Raw genomic sequence first — 24,839 nt, 5'->3', positions numbered from 1 at the left:
GTTTCGTCGAGATGTAGATTGCTGTCGCCTTCGGGGTTCGGAAGACTTTCATGCTTCGCCACTATAACGGATCTCGGTGGTCGGAGCTTGGCTCCAGCCCTATATTGCAATAAATACATCGCGTCGCAGTTCTTCTATTGCTGAGAGGATAGAGAAATTAGTTCAATTCTAATAATCATAAGGAGACACAATATACTTGAATTACGACATTAATTCTGAAAGCACTCCCAATGGCATCCATGCTCACGTTGCATCGAGTGACCACCCTCGAACAATTGGAACCGCTATATCAAATCGGAGTAGACGCATTCCGAGATGATCCATGCATGAACTGGTTCTATCCTGGCGGTCGCGACCATCCTGAAGATTTTGCTATAGGATGGAAGAATATTCTCCAGATGGAATTCTTCGACAAGGGGAAGTTTATCCTTGCAGCCACGATCCGGGATCCCGATGACGATCAGACACAGCCGGGCAGGGTAGTAGGATTTGCGGTATGGGAACGGAATGGAGTTTGCGATGCGGCCAGGAGCTGGCAAGGGATTAGCCTTTCCAAAAGTATGTTATTGGATCTCTAACACCCTTGTATCCTGTTTATTGATATAACCCTGCGTATGTTCCTGAATTAATGAGGACATGTCCAATCCAGGGCTAAAACGATTCAGCCTCAATTTCAAGATCGCTTATACGTTTCGTCTGGACACACCAAGAAGATCCATATCCTGGTCGAAGTTGACCCATTTTCTCCATGAGATAAAATTAGCTAAGGCTGGTCAACCGACCGAGTCGTGGTACTTGAGTATTTTGGCCGTCAGCTCCAAGGCTCAGGGGCAAGGGGTTGGAAAGAAATTGCTTCAATGGGGAATTGACCGGTCGGAGGAAGAGGATATTCCGGCTACTTTGGTAGCAACGGATGCAGGGCTTCACTTGTATGAAAGCAACGGGTTTGAACGCACGGGGTGGTTGTTTTTCGATGATGAACGGCAGAAACAGACCGTTATGAGGAGAGATACGAGATTATCTTGATTGTTCTATGACCCCTACAATAGTAGTTATGTGTAATAGATCCTTGATCCTACTTTAACTATGATTATTTTGTTTTTCCTGGCCTTTTCTTAAGTTACTTGTCAAGCATTGAAGAAGAACAAAAGGATAGCGTCCGCATTGCGATACAGCTGTCACACCTTATCCTTGCTATTCAGGTCGCCCATCTCCAACTTGATGACCAGGCTTAAAGTCACCATAGCATGCCTGTTGATACATAGCTTGCTCTTTGAGTTTAGGCACAGCATCTAAAAAATGAGTGACCTCACAAAACCCATTCTTTGAATGCTGACATCCGACTACGTCAAAAATCGGGAGTGGCGCACCATTCAACACAAACCGGATAAAGTCGGTCGTGTTTTTGGTGTCGGACAGATCTGGATTCGCATAAAGAGTGTTATCTAACACCTCGATGCTCGCCTCTTCGGGACAGGTCCAGATTTCGGAGATTAGGCGTGCTCCGAAAGGCGCCACCTTGTTTAACTGAAACTTCCGCGGGACGGCGTGGGATACGTTTGAAGGCATACCCTTTGGTCCATAATTGAAGTACTGGAGCCCCAGCGCAGTAATGATACCGATAATAACTTTATCATGCGTCATGTCCATGTACAGGGGTTGGTGTACTGGAAAGGTGGCGGAGTGATTATCATAGGTCGTGTTGATACTGGTATCGCTTGAATCTATTAATTTTCTCTCGAGCCTGGCGGAAAGCTCGAGGAGATAGCCGATACCTTGGGCCCGTCCCGTAGGGGAGCCAAACGCAGAGGTGCCGTAAAGACGCAAATCGAGGTTATAGGCAAAGTCGAGCCATTCTTGTTCGCTAAAGAGATCACAAAATGACGAGCTACCCAGCGTTGCATATTCATAAGGGCAAAGGTTCATCATTGCCAGCACATCCGAAATCGTCAAATTAAAGTCGTCTGGAAAATACTTCGATAGTCTAGCGAGAGGATCTTTAACCAGTCTAGGGATGAACCTCTCTGAAGCATGTGTTCTAGGAATCCATAAGAACTTCAAGTTTAGTACACCGTAGAAGACCTTTGACCATCGGCGTACCCTTCTTTCAAGTCACCTGGGCAGGAATGTTCGGCAGCGAGTGTGTTGTTCAAACCGTTGCCCTCGGGAATTACCACGAGATTGTAAGAGGTATTGACATGGCCGGGCCCGAAGAAACCAGCTACTCGATTAGCAACTCAGATCAATGCAACGAGTATATCTAAGATAGACTGACTTAACCACCACTTCGCACTCTCCAACACTCTCTGTTTATTCGTCGTTCTAAAAGTTGGCTTCGCTCTGCGAGTTCCATTTGGATACACATTCAACTCCGGATCCCAGACTGCCATTCCAGGCGGCGCTCGATATACCATCCGTCCATACTTTGACCATATCTCCGCCCCAGAGACTGCCTCTGTTGCAGTACCTGTGGCAAGCAAAATATCACGACCAAGAAGGTACTTCCAATTGTTCAAAAAGGCCAAAGGTCCTATGCCAACAGAGACATTGTGTTCGCTACTATAGCTCTTCAGCTTCTTGTTAAATGTTTCCATCCCCTCTCCATCGAACCAGGAAGATTCGGGATACCGCTCGGCATGTCTATGCAAAATATGAACTTGCGATAGTTCGCACCCACGTGGCACACCTTTCGGGACACCGAATCCATCTGCTTCCTTATAAGGACTGAGATTCGCCCAGCCGTTAGTTATATCGAAATGGGGCGAGTATCCAGCGCTCGTGGCGGACGAGCTTGATGAAGGTGCATCGCGAATGAATGCCAGGAGGGCAGAGAGTACAATTTGGGGGCTGAATAAGTGGACCATTTTCCCTGTCCTCTTATTTGTTGTGGTTCTTATCGATCAAGGAGACGGGGATTCGCATCAGCGTGGGAAAGCTCCGGCAGACGTCATACATATCCACGTCCTCGGCTCTCGGAGCGGGAAGTAAAACCGAACCGATATAAGGTTTTGAGTATCGTATGGCTAGAGTGAAAAGGCAAAGAAGACAAAGGAGAAAGGAAAAACGAGGTAAAACTGATTTCTCCTATAAATCTACTATCCTAGAACATCATCAGCAATATAGACCTTTCCTACAGGTGCTGGTTCCAGAGGTGTAAGACTGCATCTACTATCAAGGTATGGAGAGTTACCAATCCACCCTCTTCACACTATAAGGATAGTCACATATAAAGTTGTCTTGATGGATTAAATAGTGTACAACAGCTCTTTTGAAGCTATCTTTACGTCGGCGCCGCAACATAACTTATTTGAAGACCAGTGGAGTTGTACATCGGTTACCTATATTTTGGCCCTCGCCACGCGCCCGTCACCTACTTTCATTGTGCTCTACCAATTTGACATCGATCATTCGTATTGCGGAGGGATCGTTTGCGGGTTGGTAATATTAGCGAGAGGCAAGATTATGAGCCCTTGATTCAGTAGGTAATTGTACACCACCCACAGCCAAGACTCACGATATGTAAGAATAGACATACGAACGAATATTAAGGGCCTGACTATGGTTTGTGTGAACGGTGAGAAAATCCTTTCCATGCTGTTTTTTCTTTGGTAATCAAGTGTTTTCTTACAACAAATCCGCTTCCTTGACTGCATCAATAACACGCACCCTTTACCGTCCAATCATCAGTTGAGTTCAGTAACCGATAGCTCAGGCTTAGTATAGTACGTAATCTACTTAAACCGCCCTTCGCTTCACCAGTTAAGATATTGCACCTTCTGGACTGGATAGCCAACCCACAGATTCTCTACGAGCTGCAGTCGCAAGCAAGTTACTACCTGATGACACCCTTCCCCACCCATGGTCTAGAACTCGCTGATTCAACTCGAAGCTGGATCATGAATTTGTAAAAGCCCAATACGCACGCCTAGCAAAGGTCTTGATGGGGCTTTCGTATTGCAAGGTCGGTATGTCACGTAAGTCAGTGGGTGTTACTCGCCGTCTTTCGTTTTCCACTCGTTAGAGGCCATATAGAGTAACTTGGATCCCTACAAGAGTTGCATAGTTCTGAAGTAACGTACTTAATTCAGCATTTCATACCGGATGCACTGGCCCCTTGGGTCAGCTTGCTCATTGCTATTTCGACTAACGGTGCAACGTCCATCATCCGGGAGTCCGATAACCATAAGATGGGCCCATAATATCCAGACTGGAAACCTTAAGCTGGCTGCTTTGGAAATAAGACTTCTTAGTACCATATGCAAGGGTACCTGGCAGCCTGATCCATGTTCCCGTGTCATCTAAGAGGTTGGGATTGGTGTTATCCAAAGTGACCACAGGGCTTATCGCGTTATACTATCCTGATTTGAATTGCGACTAGATACGCAGGTATATTCTGATTTATGCAGATACGAAGCAACGGCTGGTACAGCAGGAAGACCACGTCAAAATTCCGAGTCTCATACCCTAGTCAATTTAAATATAGACTGAAACAAATCCACTGTCATCTACGCAATTACCACTACCTTATTGCATACTATAAATCCCTACCCAGGAGGAGGTTTCCCCGCTCTGTAAGATGGTCGTGTAGTAGCCCATGCTTGAAGGTATTCTGGCATCGGCGAAACCGTTAGTCCAATATGAAATTCCGACATTGGGAAAAAAAAAAAAAAAAAAAAAAAAAGAGAGAGAGCTAGTTATTCGTGCAGCAAGAGAAACGAAGATTTTCGAATCACGGTCCATTCTACAAGTCCTGCCTATTTGTACGCACCAGGTCGTGTAGGCGTGAACGAAACACCGAGTAGTCGGCATTTACATTGCACTCCTATGATGATGGCAATCCAATCGACTCTGGAGATGTGCCACCTGGCAGAGTCTGGCGTATATCTCATTCTGGTTACATTTGGAGTAGGCCTTCTATTTGGTCTAATTGTCTTGACGTCCGACTATCTGGATGGCTGGCTTAGGAGAAGGGCTCTAGGTGATATTCCTTTCGTAGATGAGGGAAGCAATATGAGCGCATGCTTGAGATGGTGGAGCCGGAAGTTTGACTGTGAGAAAGAGTATGCAGAGGCGTATAAGCAAGTAAGTGAATGTCAAAACTCTCCATTAACGTTTCCAACCCAATATCATTTAACACATGTGCAGTATAGCAAGACAGGAAAGCCATATGCAACGAGGCTCAAGAACAATGATCATGGCATCGTACTTCCCCTGAATTCAACCAAGGAATGGCGTACCTTACCGCATGATCAACTGAGCTTTCTGCATGCATTGTCAGAGGTGATCACCTAATGTTCGATAGACATGGGCATTATATTCTAACCAAAAGGTGTAGTTCGCCGATCTGTACATGCATATAAATATGACGGATAGGACACCTTTGCAGGCAGTGCATTATTGCAACAACACCAAGACGCTAAGTACGCATCAGCCCGCTCAGGTAGCAAGGTCTATAATACTATTTCCAAGAACTAAAAAACTCTATAGGCCGGTTTAATCGTCTTATGGTTGATGCTACAGACAGAGCTTTACCATTAATCGTTGGTAAGGACACAGAATCTGGTAAGTGCCTCATACAAGTTCTACAATCTCTCCCTAATGTAATGGTGTAGAATGGAAGCGAGCGAATGCATTTCACACTATCCTTTCGTTATGCTCAACGGTTGCGATGTCTGTACTGCTTGGACCGGAGTTCTCCATGGACACATCTCTCATACAAACTATTATGATGTACAATACTGCGATAATGCCCAGCTGTGCCAAACGGACCAGCTATCCTCGCATCCTCCGGCCATTTGTATGGCGCCTTTCACCCCTCTGTCGCGCAATGAAGTCAGATCTAACGAAGACAAAGATAAAGCTGACCCCAGAGATAAAACACCGCATCGATATCGCACGGTCGAAAAAAGGGTGGCTGGAGGAAGGCCCAATGTCTCTCTTGGATGGCCTCATCGAGACAGCATTCGAAAAAGGCTGTTTGAGTCGCAGTAGCGATCGCGGGGATGATGATCAGCAGGTAGCTTTATTGGCCGAGGAGATCATATTCTATCACTTTGAACTATCCACGCCCGTTGCGTTCTTTATTATCTTCGCTGTGTACGTGATTATGAACAACAAGGAATACTCGACTCCTCTCCGGGAGGAAATCAGCGAGGCTTTAAAGCTGTCCGGGGGAAGCTTCACACTCGATACACTGAATCATGCCCCAAAGTTGGCAAGCTTTGTCAAGGAGACATGTCGTTTGTACGATATTTCATGTTGTAAGTTCTTCCATCTGCATTCAACCCTTCATTTTATCATTTTTATCTTGAGCAGCAACTGACCAGGTTCCAACTCTTTCTCTAGTAACCAGTTTCCGCCGCGTGATGAAGCCAATTCACCTAGAATCGATCAATTTATCTCTAAAGCCAGGCACCATCATTATGGCACCTGGTAGAGATGTCCATCTTGACCCGGATTATTATGACAACCCGACCACATTCAACGGGTACCGCTTCTACGATGCGAGTCGCGGAACCTGCACTCCGCATATATCTACCACCTCCCCGACATTCCTCACATTCTCTCACGGAATAAGTGCCTGTCCGGCACGGGTTCTTGCGACTCAAATCACTCGAACTATCTTTATCATGTTTCTTCTTAAGTTTGATGTGGAACTCGCACATGAAGAGATGCCAGCGTATGGCTTCGCTAATGGGCCAGCATATCTCCCTAATCCCTCGGTCATGATGCGAGTAAGGCCCTGCCAGAAAGACGTCTTAGGAGTGTGAAAGTATGTCTCCAATGTCGTATTTGATCGTGCTCTTGATAGGAGGTCTCGCATAAGAAGGGAGGCCTGGTCCTGTACTCGGCTCAACTTTGGCGTCGGCTTTACAGATGTGTGACCTGCTTCTGCAATTAATCATGTTTTGGAGATTCAAATGTTATGCTTCCCAATAATAGGCATGTACGTAGCCTTCCTGTGCTTCTTCATAGCAAGGAGGTAACAGAAGTCATGATACGCGTGATAACAAATACCGAGACTACGCTGGAAGGTGTCAATACCGTAATCCCAGTGTCTGGACACTTCCATGGGATGCCAGCGCTAGTAGAAATGAGTGCCATCAAAAGAGCGATGTTGCGCCTGGGGCTACGTACATGCGAAAATCACAGGGATTGTGTACTGTTAGGTGACACAGCAGACTATTATGTAAATCGTAATACTGACTTACTGAACCTCGTACGAAGAGAAATGGCCTGCTTGGCTAGTAGAGATGGACCTATAAATTATTCCTCTGGGTGAGAAATAGCATTCATCTTCTACCACGCGATAGACTGCTCCTCGGATCATTCTTTCCTCTTGAGTTTGTGACACTCCCAACCAAATAGCAGTAAATCGACCATGCAAGAAAGTCTGACTTCAGGTTCATCCGCCTCCCTTAATATTCATGACAAGCGCTTTGCCGCCCTGTACGAATTGGGCGGCAAGATTACGGAGCTCTTTGCCAAAGAGCTGATTTCACAATCAGGCTTGCCTTGGTCTAGTCAAGAGCCTTTGGTAGTCCTTGACAATGCCTGTGGAACGGGCGCCGTCTCAAGCGTCCTTCATCATACTATCGGCAACGACAAGAAAGCTAACTGGCATTTGACCTGTGGTGATAAGTCAGAGGATATGCTCCATTATACCAGACAGAAAATGCTCCAGGAAGAATGGCATAATGCTGAAGTGAAGATCGTAAATGCACAAGACACTCGTCTGCCGAGTGCACACTTTACTCATATATTCACGGCCTTTGGTAAGTAGAGCATGGAATTGGATAAGTGGAGGGATATTATCAGAGTAATTGCTAATGAAATGTTAGCTTTTAATCTCTTCCCTGACGATAAGTCTGCTATGAAAGGTAGCCCCGTGGTTTGTTTCTGTTGACGGTGAGAGGGATTATTTTACTAACAAAATATATTAGAATGCGTCAGAATACTTCAACCAGGTGGCATCTTAGCAATTTCTACGTGGAAGAGCAGTAAGTCCACTGAATCCAACTCTATATTTACTTACCCATAGATGCTAATATGGGAGATGTACGACCAAAGCCATCTGGGTCTGCACGCTTAGTGCGGCCATTACCAACTTATCCGGAGATCTTCCAGCGCCGTCAGAGAAAGAGATTCATGGGGTATACAATGTCGGCTGGGACGAGGAGGCTTCTGTCCGTGCTAAGTTCGAGCAAGCTGGGTTTAATGACATCAAAGTCAGAAAGGTGATAAAGGAATATTTAGTCCCGGTGAACCAGTTTGTTGAAAGCTGCACCATCCTTATCCCCACTATCGTCAACATTTTCTGGACGCAGGATCAGCGAGATCAGTATGAGTCTGAGTTACCAATGGCCGTTCATCGTTACGTTGAAGGGAAATATGGGAGGGATGGGATGGCGTCCATGGAGGCTGAAGCTATCATTGCCACAGGCCATAAGCATTGACTTGCGTGTAAGGTTTAATGTGGGATCCTAGGAATTGTGGGTATCCATGGTTATGTATTTACATCTTCACTTTCTGGGCACAGTTAAATGGCCTAGTACAGCTAGGTGGCATGGACACCGTATTTACTTGACTTATTTATCTCAAATGCTGATACATGTGCGAAGGTGCCCAACAAAGCCAATACAGTAACGCCAATGGTAGACCCCCAACCCTGGGGAGAGCCGTAAGCTTCGGATTCCATCTTGCCTCAGCAGAGCTGTTAATAAGACTTCAACCTCATGTCGTTATACATACTGTTTCCTGTCGTGGCTGTGGTACATACTCATTCTAAAGAACGATTAATATCGCCGCAACCTATCCATGCTACATCACCCTCTGAACCGTTTGAAGTGAGGCTCGCAATAATCCCCTCTACCTTCTCTTCTATCAAAGGGACTTCGTCTTAATCACGCGTGGATACTAGTCAATCAAGTACTGAACATTGTAATAATCAAACCGTAACTAAAGCAAGGTACTGACTAGGCTAATGGTCATTTAGAAAGGAAATACCAGCGTTTGTGAAAGATTGATAAGCAAATGTGATCACTTCAGCCACACCTCAAGGAGACCGTGGCAGTTTCCAGGAATCTGATAAATTTTCCTGACTTCAAACCCAGCTAAAGCAAGAACTTCTTCCCACTCCTTTAAGGTTCTCTGTTTAGCACCAAGGTTCATCATAATCATATCCATCCATCCTTCCTCAATCCCAGCGTTCATATCAGGAACAATGATTTCCTCAATGAGAAGCCGGGACTTCTCTGGCTGCATTGCCGCGGCGACGTTCTTCAGGATCTGGATAATACTCTCCTGAGGCCAATTGTGCAGGCAGCGGCGGATAAGATATGTAAGAGCTCCTAAAGGGACAGATATGGTTATGCCTGAACCCCTCAACTCCAGGTTTATGAGACAGTATCTTACCTCGAATGGGTTGCTCCTCAAAGAAGTCATATGCCATCTTCTCTATCCCATTGCCACGTGGATCTGCACTTTGGATCACATGTGCCTGATCCTGAAGAATGAATTTGCCAGGAAGACTACAACAGTAAGACCGAATGCGAGAGATTCCCATCCCAGTACCACCACCGATATCCACTGCGACCACTGTCGTAGGAGTAGGTTGCTGGTCCGATAGACTTTCCCAGGGGAAGAGGTCTATCATCCACAACTCGGTCATTGCCTGCAATGTCATACCATCATTGAAAGATGCCATCCTTGTTGGCCGCTCAGATAGGTATTCCCACATACTCTTTCCATTCGTATCATGAGCATACGTGTACGGATTATTGCTAGTGGATGTTGGCTCCGTCCATGAATTGCTCTTCAAGAATTCATGCATCTTTAGATGAGCTGGCATATGCTCATCCATTCTAAGGTAGTGCTATATCAGCTTACCATCAGCGCGTGTAGTAGTTACATAGGCACTTACGCAAAGCGAAACATAGCCCGAATTTCAGGTCTGAGGTAGGCTTCTGAAAACGGAGTGTGTCTGTATTGATTCGGTCCGGTCTCTTCAAAGAGAGCAGAGTTCCTCATCAATCGGGCTGGTTCAAGTTAGCTAAGCGGCAAATATTGTGGATTAAATGTGCGTCGCGCACCTAGCAGAGCTTCATCGACGCTCAGGTCTTCCGCAAGCTCCTTCGTACTCCGGGACTCGCCCCCAATGGGGAGTCCTTCAAATGCCCCCATCTCCAACAATGACCGGGCACATGCTACATGGGCCGTCTGGCAATATGCGTTAGCGATCACGGCGGTATAATAAACACAAGAGGGGTAGTCGTACCCTCTCAAAGCAAGTGGCAACAGTATCTATTGGGCCCTGCGCTATCTGGAGGAACTTGTAGGCCTCCTGTACGAGATTGTCGTGCGCCGTCTGATTGGCGCTATGGTCTTCTATACTTCCGTCGTGTTCACTAAGAAGTCTTGATTGGCATTCACTCGCGGCAGAATTGAGTCTCTCCAGGGCCGCTGTAATAGAATGGAGATACAGGTCTCTCTCTTCAGAAACTTCCATGATTGCGACAGTTATTTTGAATTGAGATAGATCCAGTCGTTGGATAAATGTAGTTTACGTTTGGGGTAATGGCAGGTAATATGAAAGAGAGTTTTTAAATACACAAAATGCTTGGACCTCTAACAGCTGCTACTTCACGATACCTGTATGCTTATCATAAGATTTCTTGGGCCACTCTAGTAGCCAGCCAGCAACATACGATGCCTCACATGGCAGGCTGCTGAGGTGCATATGTGACATAGTAAGTCGATATCTTTCGAAATCACATTGGCTATCCTTACTGGTCTACCACTCGTCACCACTCTCACTGACACTCGGCGATTGTATTCTGTATCCAGTCCATTCGATAATTCATATCTAAGCCCGGTTACATATCCATCAGCCTCATCGGCGAATTAAACTACCAACCCTGCAGGGAGGGCTACTGCAACCATATCTAGGAATCCCTATCAACTCATAAGGGTCTTTAAGGGTTTTTTGCAAAGGCTAGAAACTGCGTCTTCCAATGAGCGCAGAGCATAAGGGACAATCCCTCGTATTCTTGGTTGTTTTTCTGATGCAATGGGCCGTTTTGCAACATGGACTAAGTAGTTGCACAAGGCCCGGCCACCGGGCTCGACTTTCAAAGGGCACTGCATCAGTACATTGGTTATCGGATATGCAACGCAGATGCCGAGTCCAGACTCTCACACACATGCTTAAATTACTCTGACTGCAAGACCCTTACCCTGGTTCCGAATCTAGCCTAAAGTTAGTCTGACGTTTCTCTCGGGGCAAACGGTGCATCAAATAGCACTGCTTCCTGGGCTTCCGTCAAACAATAACTCTAAACGTGTTGATGAGCCCCCGACGTATCCACCGATATGATATTATGTCTCCCAGCTTCTACGCGTCTAGTCTGATTTACAATTGCCCTGAGCTTTCTAAGATGTATGACTTGAAGCATACTTGGATCGTATCTCACTGGCATCTTTTGCTCGTGATATGCGCCACTTCAATTATATTCAGCATGAGACGGGCCACAGGTCGATATCGATGAGAGCAACATCTGAGAAAAGGCTAACGGAGGCTGATGCTGGTTGTTGTGTTGCTTTCACTGAACGCCCGTGACATAGAGTCTCGTGGAGAGGGCGACTTGCTCGAATAGGAAAATGATAGATGGTTCGATAGTGCGACACGTACGTGAGAATGTTAACGCTGGAGCGCCGAAATACGTCGCGCTATGTTGCCTTTTCATCAATTGTTTAACTCTCACAGGCGTAGCTCTCATGATGAAGGCATGACCAGAAAGGTGGCAAGATGTAACCCAGGAACATCGCTTACTCCAAATATTGCAGACAGAGTAGCGGATGCAGCGCAACGACCCTTAATTCGTGGAACAGTGAGTCCACGGTCTGTATAGACACATCTCGCAACATAGTATATTACGAGACAGGGTCATAAGGAGACCTGCACTTGAGCAAGCGCTGTACTGTGTGCTGCATAGCGCTGTACTGTGTGCTGCATAGGTTTGACTACCAACCCATTCCGAAGTCGTTATTCCAAACAATATGCGGATCTTCCATTTCAGCAACAAGTTTCCTCCAGATGATCTCGCGGATCTGTTCCGACGCTTGCGTTTGCATTCAAAGTGCCCAAACCATGTGATCTTGGCGCGAGTGCTAGAGGAGGTTACAGACGTCGTGCGAGAGGAAATCGCTGAGCTTCCTGCCGAATTGAGAAGTCTGTTGCCCCCGTTCCAATCCATCCTCGATCTTGCGGAGAGCTTCAATTGGCATCAGGGGCCCCTGTCAGGAACATTCGAGTGTGTCTTTTTAGTTCTTATGCCGGTATGCCTCTTTGTCGGGTGAGTCGTTTTCCTAATGGAGAGTTTCTGCGATGAAGCAACATGAAACCGTACTAATATTGATTAGGCATTATGAGAGTCGGCCAGATGAGTTCGTTTTCCGCCGAGATACATCATTATTTACTGGGCTTGGGCTGGGATTCTTGGCCGCCACCGCGATCGTAGCGTCTCCCTCTTTATGTAGCGTGCCAGTCACGGTGGCGGAGGTGGTGCGCATGGCAATGAGGACTGGTCTTCTGATATATCAGAGATCTCAGGACCTTGAGCCGCAAAGCCTTGATGGGGCTCTTGAGAGTTGGACAAGCATTGTGAAAGGTATGGGTGAGGTAGCTGTACGAGAAGGCATCGACGAGTACAACTCATCCACAGTGAGCAAGACCAAGACACAGATAGGGGTGAAGCTAACTGTCACATAGGATACTCCACAACCCAGTTCAATCTACATCAGTGTAGTTGAGCCTGACGGTAGTGTCTTCATAAACGGTCCACCGTCAAGGCTACGGAAATTCTTTAGCACTTCAGGAAAGGTGCAATCAGCAGCCCATGCTCCGTTGCCTGTATATGGTGGGCCCTGCCATGCACCACACCTATACGACCACAGCCACAGTTCGTGGGCTGTAAAGAAATGCCGTGCGAAGGTTTTATCTCGTGATCTCTCCCATGCCGCCTATCTTCTTTCCATGGCTGATGGCAACCCCTTGAAAGCGGATACGGTATTAGAGCTATTTGAATCCGCCACGTATATTCTGTTAACAAGCATCATTCGCTGGGGTGATGTGGTCAATGCCATCACAGCGTCGTCGCCATTATTGGAGAAGGACATGAAACTGCAAGTTGAGATACTCAGACCTTCTCCTGTCGTGGATGGCTTAGTGTCTGCAATCCAGAAGAGTCACCCTGGTTGTTCCGCCTATGTTGTAGATCTTGGAGAGTGGATATTCGACGATACTCACATTAGTCCACACGGTGCCCACGAAAAGATTGCAGTGATTGGCATGTCTTGCAGGTTGCCCGGAGGGGCTGACGACTTAGAGCTGCTTTGGGAGCTGCTTAGGGAAGGGCGCGATGTTCATCGAAAGGTCCCAGCAGACCGATACGATGTTGATAGCCATACAGACATTACAGGCAAGCAGCGCAATACCAGCCATACTCCGTTTGGTTGCTTTGTGGACCAGCCAGGACTCTTCGACGCCGGCTTCTTCGACATGTCTCCTCGTGAAGCAGGACAAACCGATCCCACTCATCGCCTTGCACTTCTTACGGCCTATGAAGCTCTTGAGCAGTCAGGCTATGTCCCTGATCGCACTCGATCTACCAGACGGGAACGAGTGGGTACGATTTATGGCCAGTGCTCTGATGACTATCGTGAGTGCAACGCCGGACAGGATATCGACATGTATTTTATTCCCGGGAACTATCGTGCCTTTGCACCAGGGAGAATCAGTTACTTCTTTAAATTCTCAGGACCCAGCTTCAATATTGACACCGCATGCTCAGCGAGCTTAGCTGCCGTTCAAATTGCCTGCTCGGTACTCTCGCGTGGCGAGGCAGATATGGTAGTCGCAGGAGGATTGAATATCCTCACGGGGTCAGACAGCTTTGCGGGTCTCAGCAAAGGTTTCTTTCTGTCTAAAACCGGGAATTGCCAGGTCTTCGACGATGCTGCAGATGGCTATTGTCGAGGAGATGGAATAGGTTCTATCATACTCAAGCGATTGTCCGATGCTCAGCAAGATAACGATAATATTCTGGGATTGATCTTAGGTAGCGCAACCAACCATTCCTCCAACGCGATTTCGATAACCCATCCACATGCTCCTACCCAGGCTAACCTTTACCGCTCGACTTTGATGCAGGCTGGGGTTCGTCCACAAGACGTAGACCTAGTCGAGATGCACGGCACAGGCACGCAGGCGGGCGACGCCGCCGAGATCGAGTCAGTTACAAAGGTGTTCAGTCCAGCTGTGCCTCGCCGGTCACAGCCATTGCGCATTTCATCAGTCAAAGCCAATGTAGGCCATGGAGAGGCGGCTGCCGGCATTACAGCGCTGATCAAGGCGCTCTTGATTTTCAAGCACAACGAGATTCCACCCCAAGTATGCCTCAGAACCACCTTGAATTCTAAGTTTCCAGATCTTCGACAACTCAATGTACATATCCCCAAAAAGATCATTCCTTGGCCGCGTTTACCCGGTCGCAAAAGGTATATTATGGTCAACAATTTCAGCGCAGCTGGGGGAAATACCAGTCTTCTCCTGGAAGAGCCCCCGGCTAGGCCAGACCCTAAAGGATGTCCTCAAACGAGATTCGTCGTTACTGTGTCAGCAAAGAGCACAGTGTCTCTAATACGAAACCTGGAAGGGCTGCTGGGCTTTCTTAAAATGGATCCATTTGTAGATCTTGCAAGCCTTGCGTACACCACCACTGCGCGTCGTATGCATCACAAGTATCGCATAGTGGTGCATGGGGCCTCGATCCAGGAGATAGTTAAATCACTTGAACAACATATATCTATCGCCGAGACTCAATGTGCAATCCAGAAAGCTCCAACTATCGGCTTTGTCTTCTCGGGCCAAGGTAGCTTTTCCCAAGGTGTTGGGCGCCAACTGTTCCAAGAATACCCGCCCTACAGGAACGAAATCCAGCGTTTAGACGAGATATGCACGTCCCACGGTTTTGACTCCATCCTCCCAGCAATCACAAGTAGAAGCTCAGATATACTAGAGATCAGTCCGTTCATGGCACAGCTAGTGACAGTATGTGTGCAGATCGCCCTGTGCCGCTTATGGAGAAGCCTCGGAGTGATACCGAATGTTGTAGTAGGAGCGAGCCTTGGCGAATACGCTGCACTCTACGCTGCTGGGACCTTATCAGCCAGTGATGTTATCTATCTCGTTGGGCAACGAGCCCGGTTGATGCAGGAGTTGTGTACTATCAACAGTCACTCGATGCTAGCTGTCAAGGCGACCATCGGTGAAATTCGTCACACAGTGCGGAACAATGCGTATGAATTCGCATGTATCAATGGGCCTCGCGATGTGACCCTCGCCGCATCCGTTGAAGACATCAATGACATCCAACAGACTCTGGTATCGCAGGGATACCGAGTTGCGAAGTTGAATGTGCCCTTCGCATTCCATTCTTCTCAAATTGAGCCCATCTTGGAACCGTATAATAAGATTGCCCATTCGGTCATCTTCCGGAATCTCAAAACAGCACTCATATCTCCTCTTTTGAGTGACGTTGTATTCGACAACAAATCATTCCCACCTTCATATCTACGTGATAGCACGAGGGGTACTGTACAATTTTCCGATGCAATGACAAAAGCTCAAGAGATAGGGCTAGTGGATTCCAAGACTGTCTGGGTTGAGATCGGAGTGCATCAGACTTACACCGGTGCCATGCGCGCAAACATCCCGAATCTTGAGGTTGTGGCACCCAGCTTAAGATCTGATGAAAGCAATTGGCATACGTTAGCTGCCAGTATGTCAGCCTTGCACAGCGCGGGCGTTCACCTTGACTGGAACACTTGGTATAAGCCATTTGAATCACAGCTGCGCCTGCTAAATCTGCCTCCGTACCAATGGAACCTGAAGAACCATTGGATTCAGCATAATGGAGATTGGCTATTGCTGAAAGATAAACGGTCTAGGACTGGATATGAGAGGTCTCCTGCTCCTGCTCCGCCGCCTTTGCGTACCGCCCTCGTGCATCACATTCTGGAAGAATCATTCGGGAAAGATGGTGGGACCGTCGTCATCCAGTCAAATGTGACTGACGATGAATTTCATGCTGTCGCTTCTGGACACCAAATGAGTGGTCGACCACTCGTCTCGGTGGTAAGTGGCATACTTGATGCCGGCTAGTCGACAAACGTTCCTTTCACTGACACTTATTCCCAGTTCGCTTACACCGACATCGCTCTTATCATGGCGAGGTATATGTACTCCAGGCTAAAATCAGGAACAGAGCTCTCGGCGATGGATTTTGGTAAAGTACGGGTCTTCCAAGGCCTAATCCCCCGGAAGGATAGGTCTAAGCCCCAGTACGTGCGAATGCGCATGCAAGCAGACCCTATGTGCTCTTCGATGCCGCTCTCACTGCATCGAGTGCTCGACGATGAGATGAATGAGGAGGAACTAGCCATTGGCGTCGTAACATGTGGAGATTCCCACTCATGGCGAGACGAATGGGCTGCGTATTCCTACCTACTGACAAGCCGTATTGAAGCGCTGCATCAGTTAGCAGACCAAGGGCTAGCAAGCCGCGTGTCAAAGGACTTGGTGTACACCCTCTTCAAAAACGTTGTCGATTACGCCGAGCATTACCGTGGTATCCAATCGGCTGTCATGTACGGCCTGGAAGCAGTTGCAGATGTCATCCTGTCACCTAGTCAAGATAGCCGGTGGACGGCACCTCCTCATCACATTGACCCCATTACCCATGTCGGGGGACTTATTTTGAACGCTGGACCAGCCATGGACCACACCAACACGATTTATATCATGGAGGGCTGGGAATCCATGCGGTTCTCTGACTCACTGATGGCCGGAGAACTGTATCGATCATACGTCAAGATGAATCCCGCCAACGACAATTCGGGGTTCTTTTCCGGCGACGTATACATATTGCATGGAAACCGTGTGATCGGAAGGGTCCGCGAGATGACGCTTCGCCCATTACCTCGCATTCTCATGAGTCGGTTCTTTGACCCCCCGGACAGCCAGTATGGGCAAATGGCTCAACAAGAACCTTCAACTGCACTTCCTTCAACACCACAGCACACAAGTTCAGCCAAAACTACAGAGTCCACTCCGTCACAGCAAGATGAGTCAGACAACACGTCGCTAGCTACCCCTGAGAACGAGAACAAAGCCCCAATCTCGGGATCCTGGCCCAACGCCAACAGCCAGCTTGTCCGCGACGCTATAGCTCTAATCGCATCCGAGACCGGGGTAGAGCCGGACGCTCTGACAGATGAAACTGAATTTTCTGCAGTTGGGGTTGATTCTCTTCTTTCGCTGGTGCTTGTGGAGAAGTTTGCTCTTGAGCTAAACATTGATTTGCAAGGCTCTTTTTTCCTGGAAACTCCGAACGTTTGTGATTTGAAGGCGTATCTCGAGGGTAACCAGATGACTTTGCGCTGAGATGTGTTTCCGATGAGGCTTGGTTTATGATAAGGTAGCTCTGATATAGTTGAGTGATAGTTGTCTTACATATTACGACAAGGCAGACGATTAACAATCACCCTGTTGACGGAAAAACGAGGCGTGAATACATTCTTCATCTTTGAGCCTCTCCCTTGTTTCAGTGAATCGATCCCACTTCTAACATCCTAGATATCTATTGGACAGGTCCTCTATAACATTCTCAAGTCGCTGTAAACCTCCATATAGATAATGATCAGTCCTTGAGACTTCCTTGAAGAGCTGAGTTTACAATATATGAAGAATTACGTACCAGCTACTTGGATCTTAAAGACAAACCATATATTCAGATATCCAAAATGTCACATTTCACTTCATACCTTAGCAGAACAATAAGTCCTTACACTCTGTAAGCATAGAATGTGTACAATCAGAACGATACTCAGAATAAGCACGACATAATCCATGGAGGATACCATGTCTATACGGTCACTGCGCGTATACCTGGTATTGACCTCGGGCCACGCGTGATAGACAGCACGTTCTGGGGCACGTCGGCACTAACTCGTGACCTTGATAGGCAATTTTCCAAGGCTACATATCCGTAAGCATTCTTTTAGTCCTCACTCAGAACATCTGTTGAGATCTGTTATGGGAAGTGCCATGCGGAGCGCAAGAGTCAAACATCTATGGAGAGTGTTTAACGCCCTTTTGTGAGATCAGATATCAGGAAGATTGTATATTTTGCGCTTATCGCTGTTCGCCCTCATATTAAGCACTAGACCGCGTGCATTAGTATGAGCCTTCCATAAGAGAACTCGAAGATACCGTATACTCATTCACGAATAGTTATATCGACAAAGTCGAGGATTAGATACCGGTTACGCCATGTATCAAACCAATAGAGTGTGGCTTTACCAGAGTCTCATTTTTTCTTGGTGTTATAGTCTGGTGAGAGTGTGATAATATTGACAGGTACGATGGTTATTTCCTTTTTCAAAGTACCCCAGGTCGAGAGCAATGCTGATTCTATCAAAAAGCAGGATCAGTTACATCAGACAAATATCACGCAATCAGACGCCGACAGGGAAAGATAATAAGCAACATGGATTTTGATCTTGTCGTTACTCTGATTGGCTCCTAGGTTCTAGCTAATGAAGCGATCAACCTAAACCGGACATGAACTAGGGCTGCGCCAATCATGTGTTGGATATTGCGGTGGTGGATGCTTCATGTTACTAATTCTCAATTTGTCAGCATTGGATCTATATATTACTCTTATGTAGGCTTCTTGTCTACAGGTTCAGCCGTATAGCCCATACCAGTCTGTCCAATCCCCACATTGCATTCTATCCAAACATGACGCAGGATATCATCGACAACATCGCCGCCGAGGGCATCTCCTACTACACCCCAGCGCAAGTGCCGCCAGCAGGCACGCAAGTCGAAGGATCAACCAAGCTCTTCAGCCCCCTCACCATCCGCGGGGTAACCTTTCCCAACCGTCTATTCCTCGCACCGCTCTGCCAGTACTCCGCCAAAGATGGATACGCCAATGACTGGCACTTGACCCACATTGGCGGCATCGTCCAGCGCGGCCCAGGGCTCGCCATCATGGAGGCCACGGCCGTGCAGAAAGTGGGTCGCATCACGCCACAAGACCTTGGTCTTTACGACGATGGTCATATCGAGCCCCTAAAGCGCATCACTGAGTTTGCCCACAGCCAAAGTCAGAAGATTGGCATTCAGTTGGCCCACGCAGGGCGCAAGGCCAGTGCCGTTGCGCCTTGGTTGAGCGGTAATGCGATGGCTGTCAAGGAGGTTGGGGGTTGGCCAGATGATATCGTTGCGCCGTCGGCAATTCCTCAAGAGGAGGGCATCAATGCCGTTCCTAAGGTTCTGACCGGGGAGGATATCGGGGTGTTGAAGAAAGATTGGGCGGAGGCTGCGAAAAGGGCCGTCAGGGCGAATTTTGATGCGATTGAGATTCACGCCGCGCATGGGTATCTTCTGCATCAGTTTTTGAGTCCTGTTAGTAATCGACGAACAGATAAGTATGGAGGTAGCTTTGAAAACAGGGTCAGAATACTTCTGGAGATCTGTGAGGAGGTTCGCGCAGTTATCCCGACCGCTATGCCGCTCTTGGTCCGGATTAGTGCCACTGATTGGTTCGAGTTTGACGATAACTTGACAAAAGAGTTTCCTGAGAGCTGGACGGTTGCTCAGTCGATTCGGCTCGCTCTGCTGTTGGCTGACCGCGGCGTCGACCTGGTGGATGTTAGCTCAGGTGGTATCCATGCGAAATCCGCAATCGCGATTCGGTCCGGCCCGGGCTATCAGGTTCATTTCGCTCAAGAAATCAAGAAAGCTGTGGGCGAGAAGCTATTGATATCGGCTGTTGGTGGAATCAAGACGGGGGCTCTGGCCGAGGAGGTGGTACAGTCTGGTATTGATGCAGTACAGGCTGGACGCTGGTTCCAGCAAAATCCTGGCCTGGTTCGCGCGTTCGCTAACGAGCTAGGTGTGAAGGTGCGGATGGCTACACAGATCGACTGGAGCTTTGAGGGTCGGGGAAAGAAGGCAAAGAAAAGCTCGTTATAAATCTGTCAGTAATTGTTAGAAAATAGATGCTTTAGATCAGGTCATTCAAACCATTCTTCATGTGTCTAAACCAACAAGCACGAACCCTCGAGACAAGAATCAAAGGCAAATAACAGCTATATGGATTGATCAGAGACTCGAGTCAATGTACACAAAATAGCCAACACCAAGGATATCGTACCTAAGACTAACCATGCTCATACATAGCCAGTGGATTATTTAGTGCAGTAGAATTTCTATGTGTCTATTGTCATTAAATTAGTTCATTGTATTCGCCAATAAAGCACTATGAAATTAGTAAACAATTCGGAAGCTGGTTTATCCTTGGCCTGTACATCACTATCTTACGTTCTAGTAGGTGATATGAGTAGCTGCATAGGATAGGTTCCCCGCAGAGCCTACAGGGCATTGGTGAGCTAATTTCACTTTGAGGTACTTTGGTCTATTTCTTGTCTCTACAAAAGATAATAGTACAATTCCAGGCTCTCTTAACCGCACCTACAACTAAACTACCGCTTCAACTCCTCATCCTGTAGTGAATCGACTACATGCGATCCGAATGAACTTCCCCTTTGGCTTCCGCGCGTAGGCGTCTTCCATCCGTGCCTGGTGAGGTGCTCGTAGAGTACATGAGTGTTGTGGCTGTGGGCGCTACTCCAGGAGCTCTATCGGAAGCCCCAAATTTTTCCCCTTCGGCCACCACTAAAATCTGAAGTAAACTTGGGTGAGGACACTCTTGATGTCTCGGAACAAGTCTATGTATAGATGATCTTTGACTAGAATGGTCATATACTGCGAGCTGTCAACACTTTGCTAGACCTCTTAGGTGATATCTTTAGTTCCATAGTATATCCAGTGCAGGGGTGGTTTAGTTGCATCAGGCCGCGGAGAACCCCGTACCGTCAGCGAGACCTGGTCTCACATATCAGCCACTGCAGGGGCTTCATCCAAGAGCCTGGAGGACTTCCGTCATTTCCGAAATTATTTCCACTGGCTCGGGGGTGTCGTTTCAGATGTACAGCAGTCATGTCATGGGACAAGTCTTGAACGTTGAGTTTATTGGCCAGCCAGAAGTTCCACAGTTCGTTTACTAGCAGAAATGCATAAACGAGTGGTACACTCTCCAGTTTTGGAAGGAGTGAAGGCGATACTGTCAGTAAGCTCACTTCCTCTGTTCGGATGTCTCGGATTGTCAGAAATTGCAACCCATTCCTCCCCAACAGGCATCAACATGGAGCCAGTCGTTTGCCTTCCAGACATTGCCCATATCTTGTCGATTGGGTCAAAGACGCCGTTCATGGTACTCCCAGCCGTGGCGTTGAAAGACAGCGTCCTTTTGCCACTTTCAATGGTGACATCAACCGCAGCTTTAAGAGCATCTACGCCCGTCGTCCAAGCTTCCAATGCAGTCACACTAATAACAGGGTCGTTCCTTGTAATCCGGGGCATACTAAGGGTCCGTGTAGCGAATCAGCCCTAGTGACAAATAGAATCAATGATCATCCCCCAGGAGGGTTCTAGATCACACTCATGCTGCGGAATCTCGGCTAGCTGCAGAGATGTTCCACGAATTCCGTAAGATGTTCGTGAACTACTTGCCCTCTGACCTCTTCCCCCAATCATTACACTGGATAGACCGTACGCAACCCGTCATTGACAACCCCGGGGACGGTGACATCCGACCAGAGGACTTCCTCTTGCTTCCAAAAACTGGCATAGTCACTCGAGGAGCACTTAACATTAATGACAAAGAAAATTAAAGTTCAAGGGAGATTTGAGCTCGCTTAAAAAACTCGGGGTATCCGGAGCGGCACACGAGCTTGCGAATGGACCTCATAAAGCCTTAGACAGGCAGGGTGAACAACGTACTAGTGTCCGCATCAGAACACAAAAGGCCCAGGAGAGCCAAGGAAATAGTCACACCAGTTGCACAAGGTAGTGAGGTACCAATACGAACTAGATAGACAAATAGTAGGGATCTACAACAGCGATGGCTGAGCGCCAGGCCGACAACAGGCGGGGGATAGGCGCCACCAAAACAAAGAGATAGGTGCCAAGACGGAAGCATGCAGAATTGCTTGAAAGAGCCAAGAAAACATTAGATACGAAGGGGGGCTGGGCAATGAACCCGCAACACAAGGCTATCGGGTGGAAGATATTATGAGCACAATCACGAGGTGCCGTGACTGACTTTTGCGATGTTATAGGCTGAAAATAAAACTTGTACCAAAACCCGCTCCCATAGCTCAGTTGGTTTAGAGCATCAAGCTTATATGACCATTGTACAATGTACTAGGTTGTATGCGTCTCTTGGAGGTCGACGGTTCGATCCCGCCTGGGAGCACTTTTTTTGTTTTCTTCGTTTGGCACTCCCTACTACCGTATGCGCTATACTTGTTTTTCTTTTCATTTTCCTCGTCGCGTTGTGATTATATTTCACCATTGTAATTTCCAGCTCATGTTTCAATTCCGGCAGTGGTGCTCATTAGCTATGTGGCTAGAAACCCTCGACTGTTGATGCTGGAATGGCTCTGAACAATGACGTCTATAGTAATCCGTCAACTTTCTTTTCCTTCTTTTTCCATAAATAAGATAGCAAAACAAAGTCATTCAAAGTATACAATAGTTGTTTAAGTGCCTCGCTCGATAGAGTTAGATAAGATCGCATCTCTTTGCACCCCCATTGCACTCTCTATGCATAGACAGGTTCACCCCGATTAGAATACAGTTACATAACATCTCAGTCAGAAGATACTGTTATGGTTTCCAATACCTCGGTATTACTTATAGACTAATAAAACAGAAAAGCTAACATGCAGAGAGTTGTGCAACAGAGTACAGTATTTGAGAGTTTGAGAATACTAATATAGTACAGCCATTATATATAACCACCCCAGCACCTTTAGGGCTCGGAGAAATGTTGATCGTAGATCTAAACTAGCCTCGGTTCTGTGCTCTCTTTGATATAAATCAAGCACCAATTTGATCCTCTTACTAATATTCTTTGGAGCATGGTTAGTGGACACCAGTGTCTTCATTGGACTTTCTCTAACCCTAATCGTTTCCATTTCCTACGCTGGATTCTGCCGGTAAAGGGCTCAAGTAGGAAAGCGGAATGGCACAGAGACTATTTTCCGGTTATTTATCTACATTGACCATCATCATTAATCTGATCCACATTTCCCAAACAGATGTTCTAAAATGATACATAAATCATTACATTGCTAAATTTAGTTATACTGCTTTCCCATTTTTTTGCTTTTTCCACACAGATAGTCTAGATCGTCGGACATAATGAACATACATGACATCTCCTTCACAAGCCTTGGCTTAGTGGTACTCGACGAGATCCGCCTTCCCCATAAGAACCCACTAACTGATATCCTTGGTGGTTCTGGCGCTTACGGTGGGTTTCCTGCTTTGCACCTCATACTAGTCAGTTATTAATGTGAGATGGTATTCGTAGCTACGCTCGGTGCCCGGCTGTTTCTTCCTCATCCACGAAGCCATTCCTTAGGCTGGATGATTCATGTTGGAAATGACTTTCCGAAACCCATCGAAGACCGATTGCAAAGCTGGGATGTGACATTGGTCATAGAAAGAGAATCCGACGAACCTTCAACTAGAGGTCTACTTGAATACAAAGATACTACATTTGGACGTGCGACATACCTTTCTTCACTAAAATTGATTGAACCCCTCCCCTACTGCCGACAGACACTTCTCATCATTAACTTAGTAGATGTTTTGTCTACGACATAGATGACTCTAGCTAACAAGTCTTCTAGCCAAGGAATTCAAATACACAACGCCCATCCTCGCAATTCAGGATAGCAGTCTGAAGAACACACCACTCCTGAAATCCCGGACATATCATTATCTTGAAACTCCTCAACATATTATGTCCCGTGTCTCCAGCCTTATTGCACTTAGGCAGAACGCAGGCGAGTCAGAACGCCCCTTCATTATTTGGGAACCTGCCCCATTCTCGTGTACGGCGGATAATTTGCAAAGTTGTCTAGACGCCGCATGTATGGTTGATGTGTTCTCTCCAAATCACCTAGAACTGGCCGCGCTATTTGGGCAATCGCGGCCAGTCGTTGCAGACATTCATAAGATTGAATCTCAGGCACTGCGGTTCTTGGACAGCGGCGTGGGGCCGAACGGAAAGGGTACGGTGATTGTCCGAGCAGGTGAGCATGGTTGTTTCATCATAGCTGGCGATATCTCTCCTATCTGGCTACCACCGTTCTATCGATATGGACCAGGAGATAAACCAGACGCTAAGGTAGTCGATCCCACTGGCGCTGGTAATACATTCCTTGGGGCATTTGCTGCGGGGTATCTCCAGACGGGCAGTATTGTTGAGGCAGCTTGTTATGGCTCCGTTGGAGCTTCCTTTGCGTTGGAGCAAGTGGGAATGCCGGAGAGGAGCAACGATGGAGAGGAGGAACTGTGGAACGGGACCAACGTGTTCTCGAGATTGCATGAGTATCGGAAAACTATTGGGCTGCCTGATATCCATCGTTAATTTCATCATAGAAGGCCTTTTGCGGCGTCAAGTGGTTGGTATAGTGCAGACTAGTGTAGTGTAAAAGCTCGGGCGGATGCAGCTGTTGTGTCACATGGAAGCTCACGAATTTAGTATACATTTGATTTTAGCAACGCCCATGGCTTTATCTAAATACAACGTGTAGCCTCTTTCTACGATTGTAAAACTTTTTCTGGAATTTAC

The 24,839-nt window shown here is 47.2% G+C and overlaps 9 protein-coding genes and 1 non-coding gene across 10 annotated transcripts; 7 read left to right on the top strand and 3 right to left on the bottom strand.

Annotated features, from left to right (window-relative positions):
- Positions 1–149: 149 nt before the first annotated feature.
- On the top strand, positions 150–1,083 carry F9C07_2281659 (acyl-CoA N-acyltransferase). Its single transcript, XM_041290653.2, has 2 exons — positions 150–558; positions 650–1,083. Exons 1-2 carry the CDS (start codon positions 231–233, stop codon positions 1,024–1,026), a joined length of 705 nt encoding a protein of 234 aa, XP_041144256.1. The 5' UTR covers positions 150–230; the 3' UTR covers positions 1,027–1,083.
- A 111-nt stretch (positions 1,084–1,194) lies between these two features.
- F9C07_2230483 (phytase) lies at positions 1,195–2,864 on the bottom strand (the record flags this gene model as incomplete). The annotated part of the gene is made up of 3 exons (XM_041290647.1): positions 1,195–2,038; positions 2,101–2,221; positions 2,276–2,864. The coding sequence occupies 3 exons, from the start codon at positions 2,862–2,864 to the stop codon at positions 1,195–1,197; spliced, it is 1,554 nt and encodes a 517-aa protein (XP_041144255.1).
- Positions 2,865–4,656: 1,792 nt separating this feature from the next.
- afvE (cytochrome P450 monooxygenase) lies at positions 4,657–7,204 on the top strand. The gene is made up of 6 exons (XM_071510517.1): positions 4,657–5,082; positions 5,146–5,280; positions 5,336–5,420; positions 5,488–5,562; positions 5,613–6,260; positions 6,346–7,204. The coding sequence occupies exons 1-6, from the start codon at positions 4,825–4,827 to the stop codon at positions 6,768–6,770; spliced, it is 1,626 nt and encodes a 541-aa protein (XP_071364881.1). The 5' UTR covers positions 4,657–4,824; the 3' UTR covers positions 6,771–7,204.
- An 85-nt stretch (positions 7,205–7,289) lies between these two features.
- afvD (UbiE/COQ5 family methyltransferase) lies at positions 7,290–8,633 on the top strand. The gene is made up of 4 exons (XM_041290651.2): positions 7,290–7,775; positions 7,842–7,880; positions 7,944–8,000; positions 8,071–8,633. Exons 1-4 carry the CDS (start codon positions 7,382–7,384, stop codon positions 8,454–8,456), a joined length of 876 nt encoding a protein of 291 aa, XP_041144253.1. The 5' UTR covers positions 7,290–7,381; the 3' UTR covers positions 8,457–8,633.
- A 281-nt stretch (positions 8,634–8,914) lies between these two features.
- On the bottom strand, positions 8,915–10,676 carry afvC (putative O-methyltransferase). Its single transcript, XM_041290632.2, has 5 exons — positions 10,277–10,676; positions 10,092–10,218; positions 9,923–10,037; positions 9,415–9,863; positions 8,915–9,350 (listed from the first exon to the last, which is right to left on the bottom strand). The coding sequence occupies exons 1-5, from the start codon at positions 10,505–10,507 to the stop codon at positions 9,040–9,042; spliced, it is 1,233 nt and encodes a 410-aa protein (XP_041144252.1). The 5' UTR covers positions 10,508–10,676; the 3' UTR covers positions 8,915–9,039.
- Positions 10,677–10,993: 317 nt separating this feature from the next.
- afvB lies at positions 10,994–18,552 on the top strand. Its single transcript, XM_041290639.2, has 4 exons — positions 10,994–12,353; positions 12,421–12,721; positions 12,770–16,195; positions 16,259–18,552. The coding sequence occupies exons 1-4, from the start codon at positions 12,058–12,060 to the stop codon at positions 17,501–17,503; spliced, it is 5,268 nt and encodes a 1,755-aa protein (XP_041144251.1). The 5' UTR covers positions 10,994–12,057; the 3' UTR covers positions 17,504–18,552.
- A 310-nt stretch (positions 18,553–18,862) lies between these two features.
- afvA (putative NADH oxidase) lies at positions 18,863–20,104 on the top strand (the record flags this gene model as incomplete). Its single annotated transcript, XM_041285207.1, has 1 exon — positions 18,863–20,104. The coding sequence occupies one exon, from the start codon at positions 18,863–18,865 to the stop codon at positions 20,102–20,104; it is 1,242 nt and encodes a 413-aa protein (XP_041144250.1).
- Positions 20,105–20,981: 877 nt separating this feature from the next.
- On the bottom strand, positions 20,982–21,553 carry F9C07_4588 (uncharacterized protein; the record flags this gene model as incomplete). The annotated part of the gene is made up of 2 exons (XM_041285201.2): positions 20,982–21,016; positions 21,271–21,553. 2 exons carry the CDS (start codon positions 21,551–21,553, stop codon positions 20,982–20,984), a joined length of 318 nt encoding a protein of 105 aa, XP_041144249.2.
- Positions 21,554–22,339: 786 nt separating this feature from the next.
- F9C07_t126 lies at positions 22,340–22,448 on the top strand. The gene has a single exon. It is a non-coding gene; the product is annotated as a tRNA-Ile (tRNA).
- An 830-nt stretch (positions 22,449–23,278) lies between these two features.
- Positions 23,279–24,800, top strand: F9C07_2281651 (pfkB family kinase). The gene is made up of 3 exons (XM_041290638.2): positions 23,279–23,510; positions 23,571–23,765; positions 23,893–24,800. The coding sequence occupies exons 1-3, from the start codon at positions 23,399–23,401 to the stop codon at positions 24,633–24,635; spliced, it is 1,050 nt and encodes a 349-aa protein (XP_041144248.1). The 5' UTR covers positions 23,279–23,398; the 3' UTR covers positions 24,636–24,800.
- Positions 24,801–24,839: the final 39 nt, after the last annotated feature.

The sequence above is a fragment of the Aspergillus flavus genome, chromosome 3 (assembly GCF_009017415.1).
Source record: "Aspergillus flavus chromosome 3, complete sequence".
Classification (NCBI taxonomy): Eukaryota; Fungi; Ascomycota; class Eurotiomycetes; order Eurotiales; family Aspergillaceae; genus Aspergillus; species Aspergillus flavus.
Note: the sequence above shows the minus strand (reverse complement) of the source record. Positions and strands in the feature narration are given on the sequence as shown.

Coding starts and splice junctions, on each gene's coding strand:
- F9C07_2281651 (XM_041290638.2), top strand. CDS start 23,399: ATGAACATACATGACATCTCCTTCACAAGCCTTGGCTTAGTGGTACTC. Junction 23,511..23,570: donor TGGTGGTTCTGGCGCTTACG/GTGGGTTTCCTG, acceptor TGGTATTCGTAG/CTACGCTCGGTGCCCGGCTG. Junction 23,766..23,892: donor CAAAGATACTACATTTGGAC/GTGCGACATACC, acceptor CAAGTCTTCTAG/CCAAGGAATTCAAATACACA.
- afvE (XM_071510517.1), top strand. CDS start 4,825: ATGATGATGGCAATCCAATCGACTCTGGAGATGTGCCACCTGGCAGAG. Junction 5,563..5,612: donor TGGTAAGGACACAGAATCTG/GTAAGTGCCTCA, acceptor GTAATGGTGTAG/AATGGAAGCGAGCGAATGCA. Junction 6,261..6,345: donor TTTGTACGATATTTCATGTT/GTAAGTTCTTCC, acceptor CTCTTTCTCTAG/TAACCAGTTTCCGCCGCGTG.
- F9C07_2281659 (XM_041290653.2), top strand. CDS start 231: ATGGCATCCATGCTCACGTTGCATCGAGTGACCACCCTCGAACAATTG. Junction 559..649: donor AGGGATTAGCCTTTCCAAAA/GTATGTTATTGG, acceptor TGTCCAATCCAG/GGCTAAAACGATTCAGCCTC.
- afvB (XM_041290639.2), top strand. CDS start 12,058: ATGCGGATCTTCCATTTCAGCAACAAGTTTCCTCCAGATGATCTCGCG. Junction 12,354..12,420: donor CCGGTATGCCTCTTTGTCGG/GTGAGTCGTTTT, acceptor AATATTGATTAG/GCATTATGAGAGTCGGCCAG. Junction 12,722..12,769: donor ACGAGTACAACTCATCCACA/GTGAGCAAGACC, acceptor ACTGTCACATAG/GATACTCCACAACCCAGTTC.
- afvD (XM_041290651.2), top strand. CDS start 7,382: ATGCAAGAAAGTCTGACTTCAGGTTCATCCGCCTCCCTTAATATTCAT. Junction 7,881..7,943: donor CGATAAGTCTGCTATGAAAG/GTAGCCCCGTGG, acceptor AAAATATATTAG/AATGCGTCAGAATACTTCAA. Junction 8,001..8,070: donor AATTTCTACGTGGAAGAGCA/GTAAGTCCACTG, acceptor GTACGACCAAAG/CCATCTGGGTCTGCACGCTT.
- afvC (XM_041290632.2), bottom strand. CDS start 10,507: ATGGAAGTTTCTGAAGAGAGAGACCTGTATCTCCATTCTATTACAGCG. Junction 10,219..10,276: donor TTGCCACTTGCTTTGAGAGG/GTACGACTACCC, acceptor GCATATTGCCAG/ACGGCCCATGTAGCATGTGC. Junction 10,038..10,091: donor CGTCGATGAAGCTCTGCTAG/GTGCGCGACGCA, acceptor AACTTGAACCAG/CCCGATTGATGAGGAACTCT.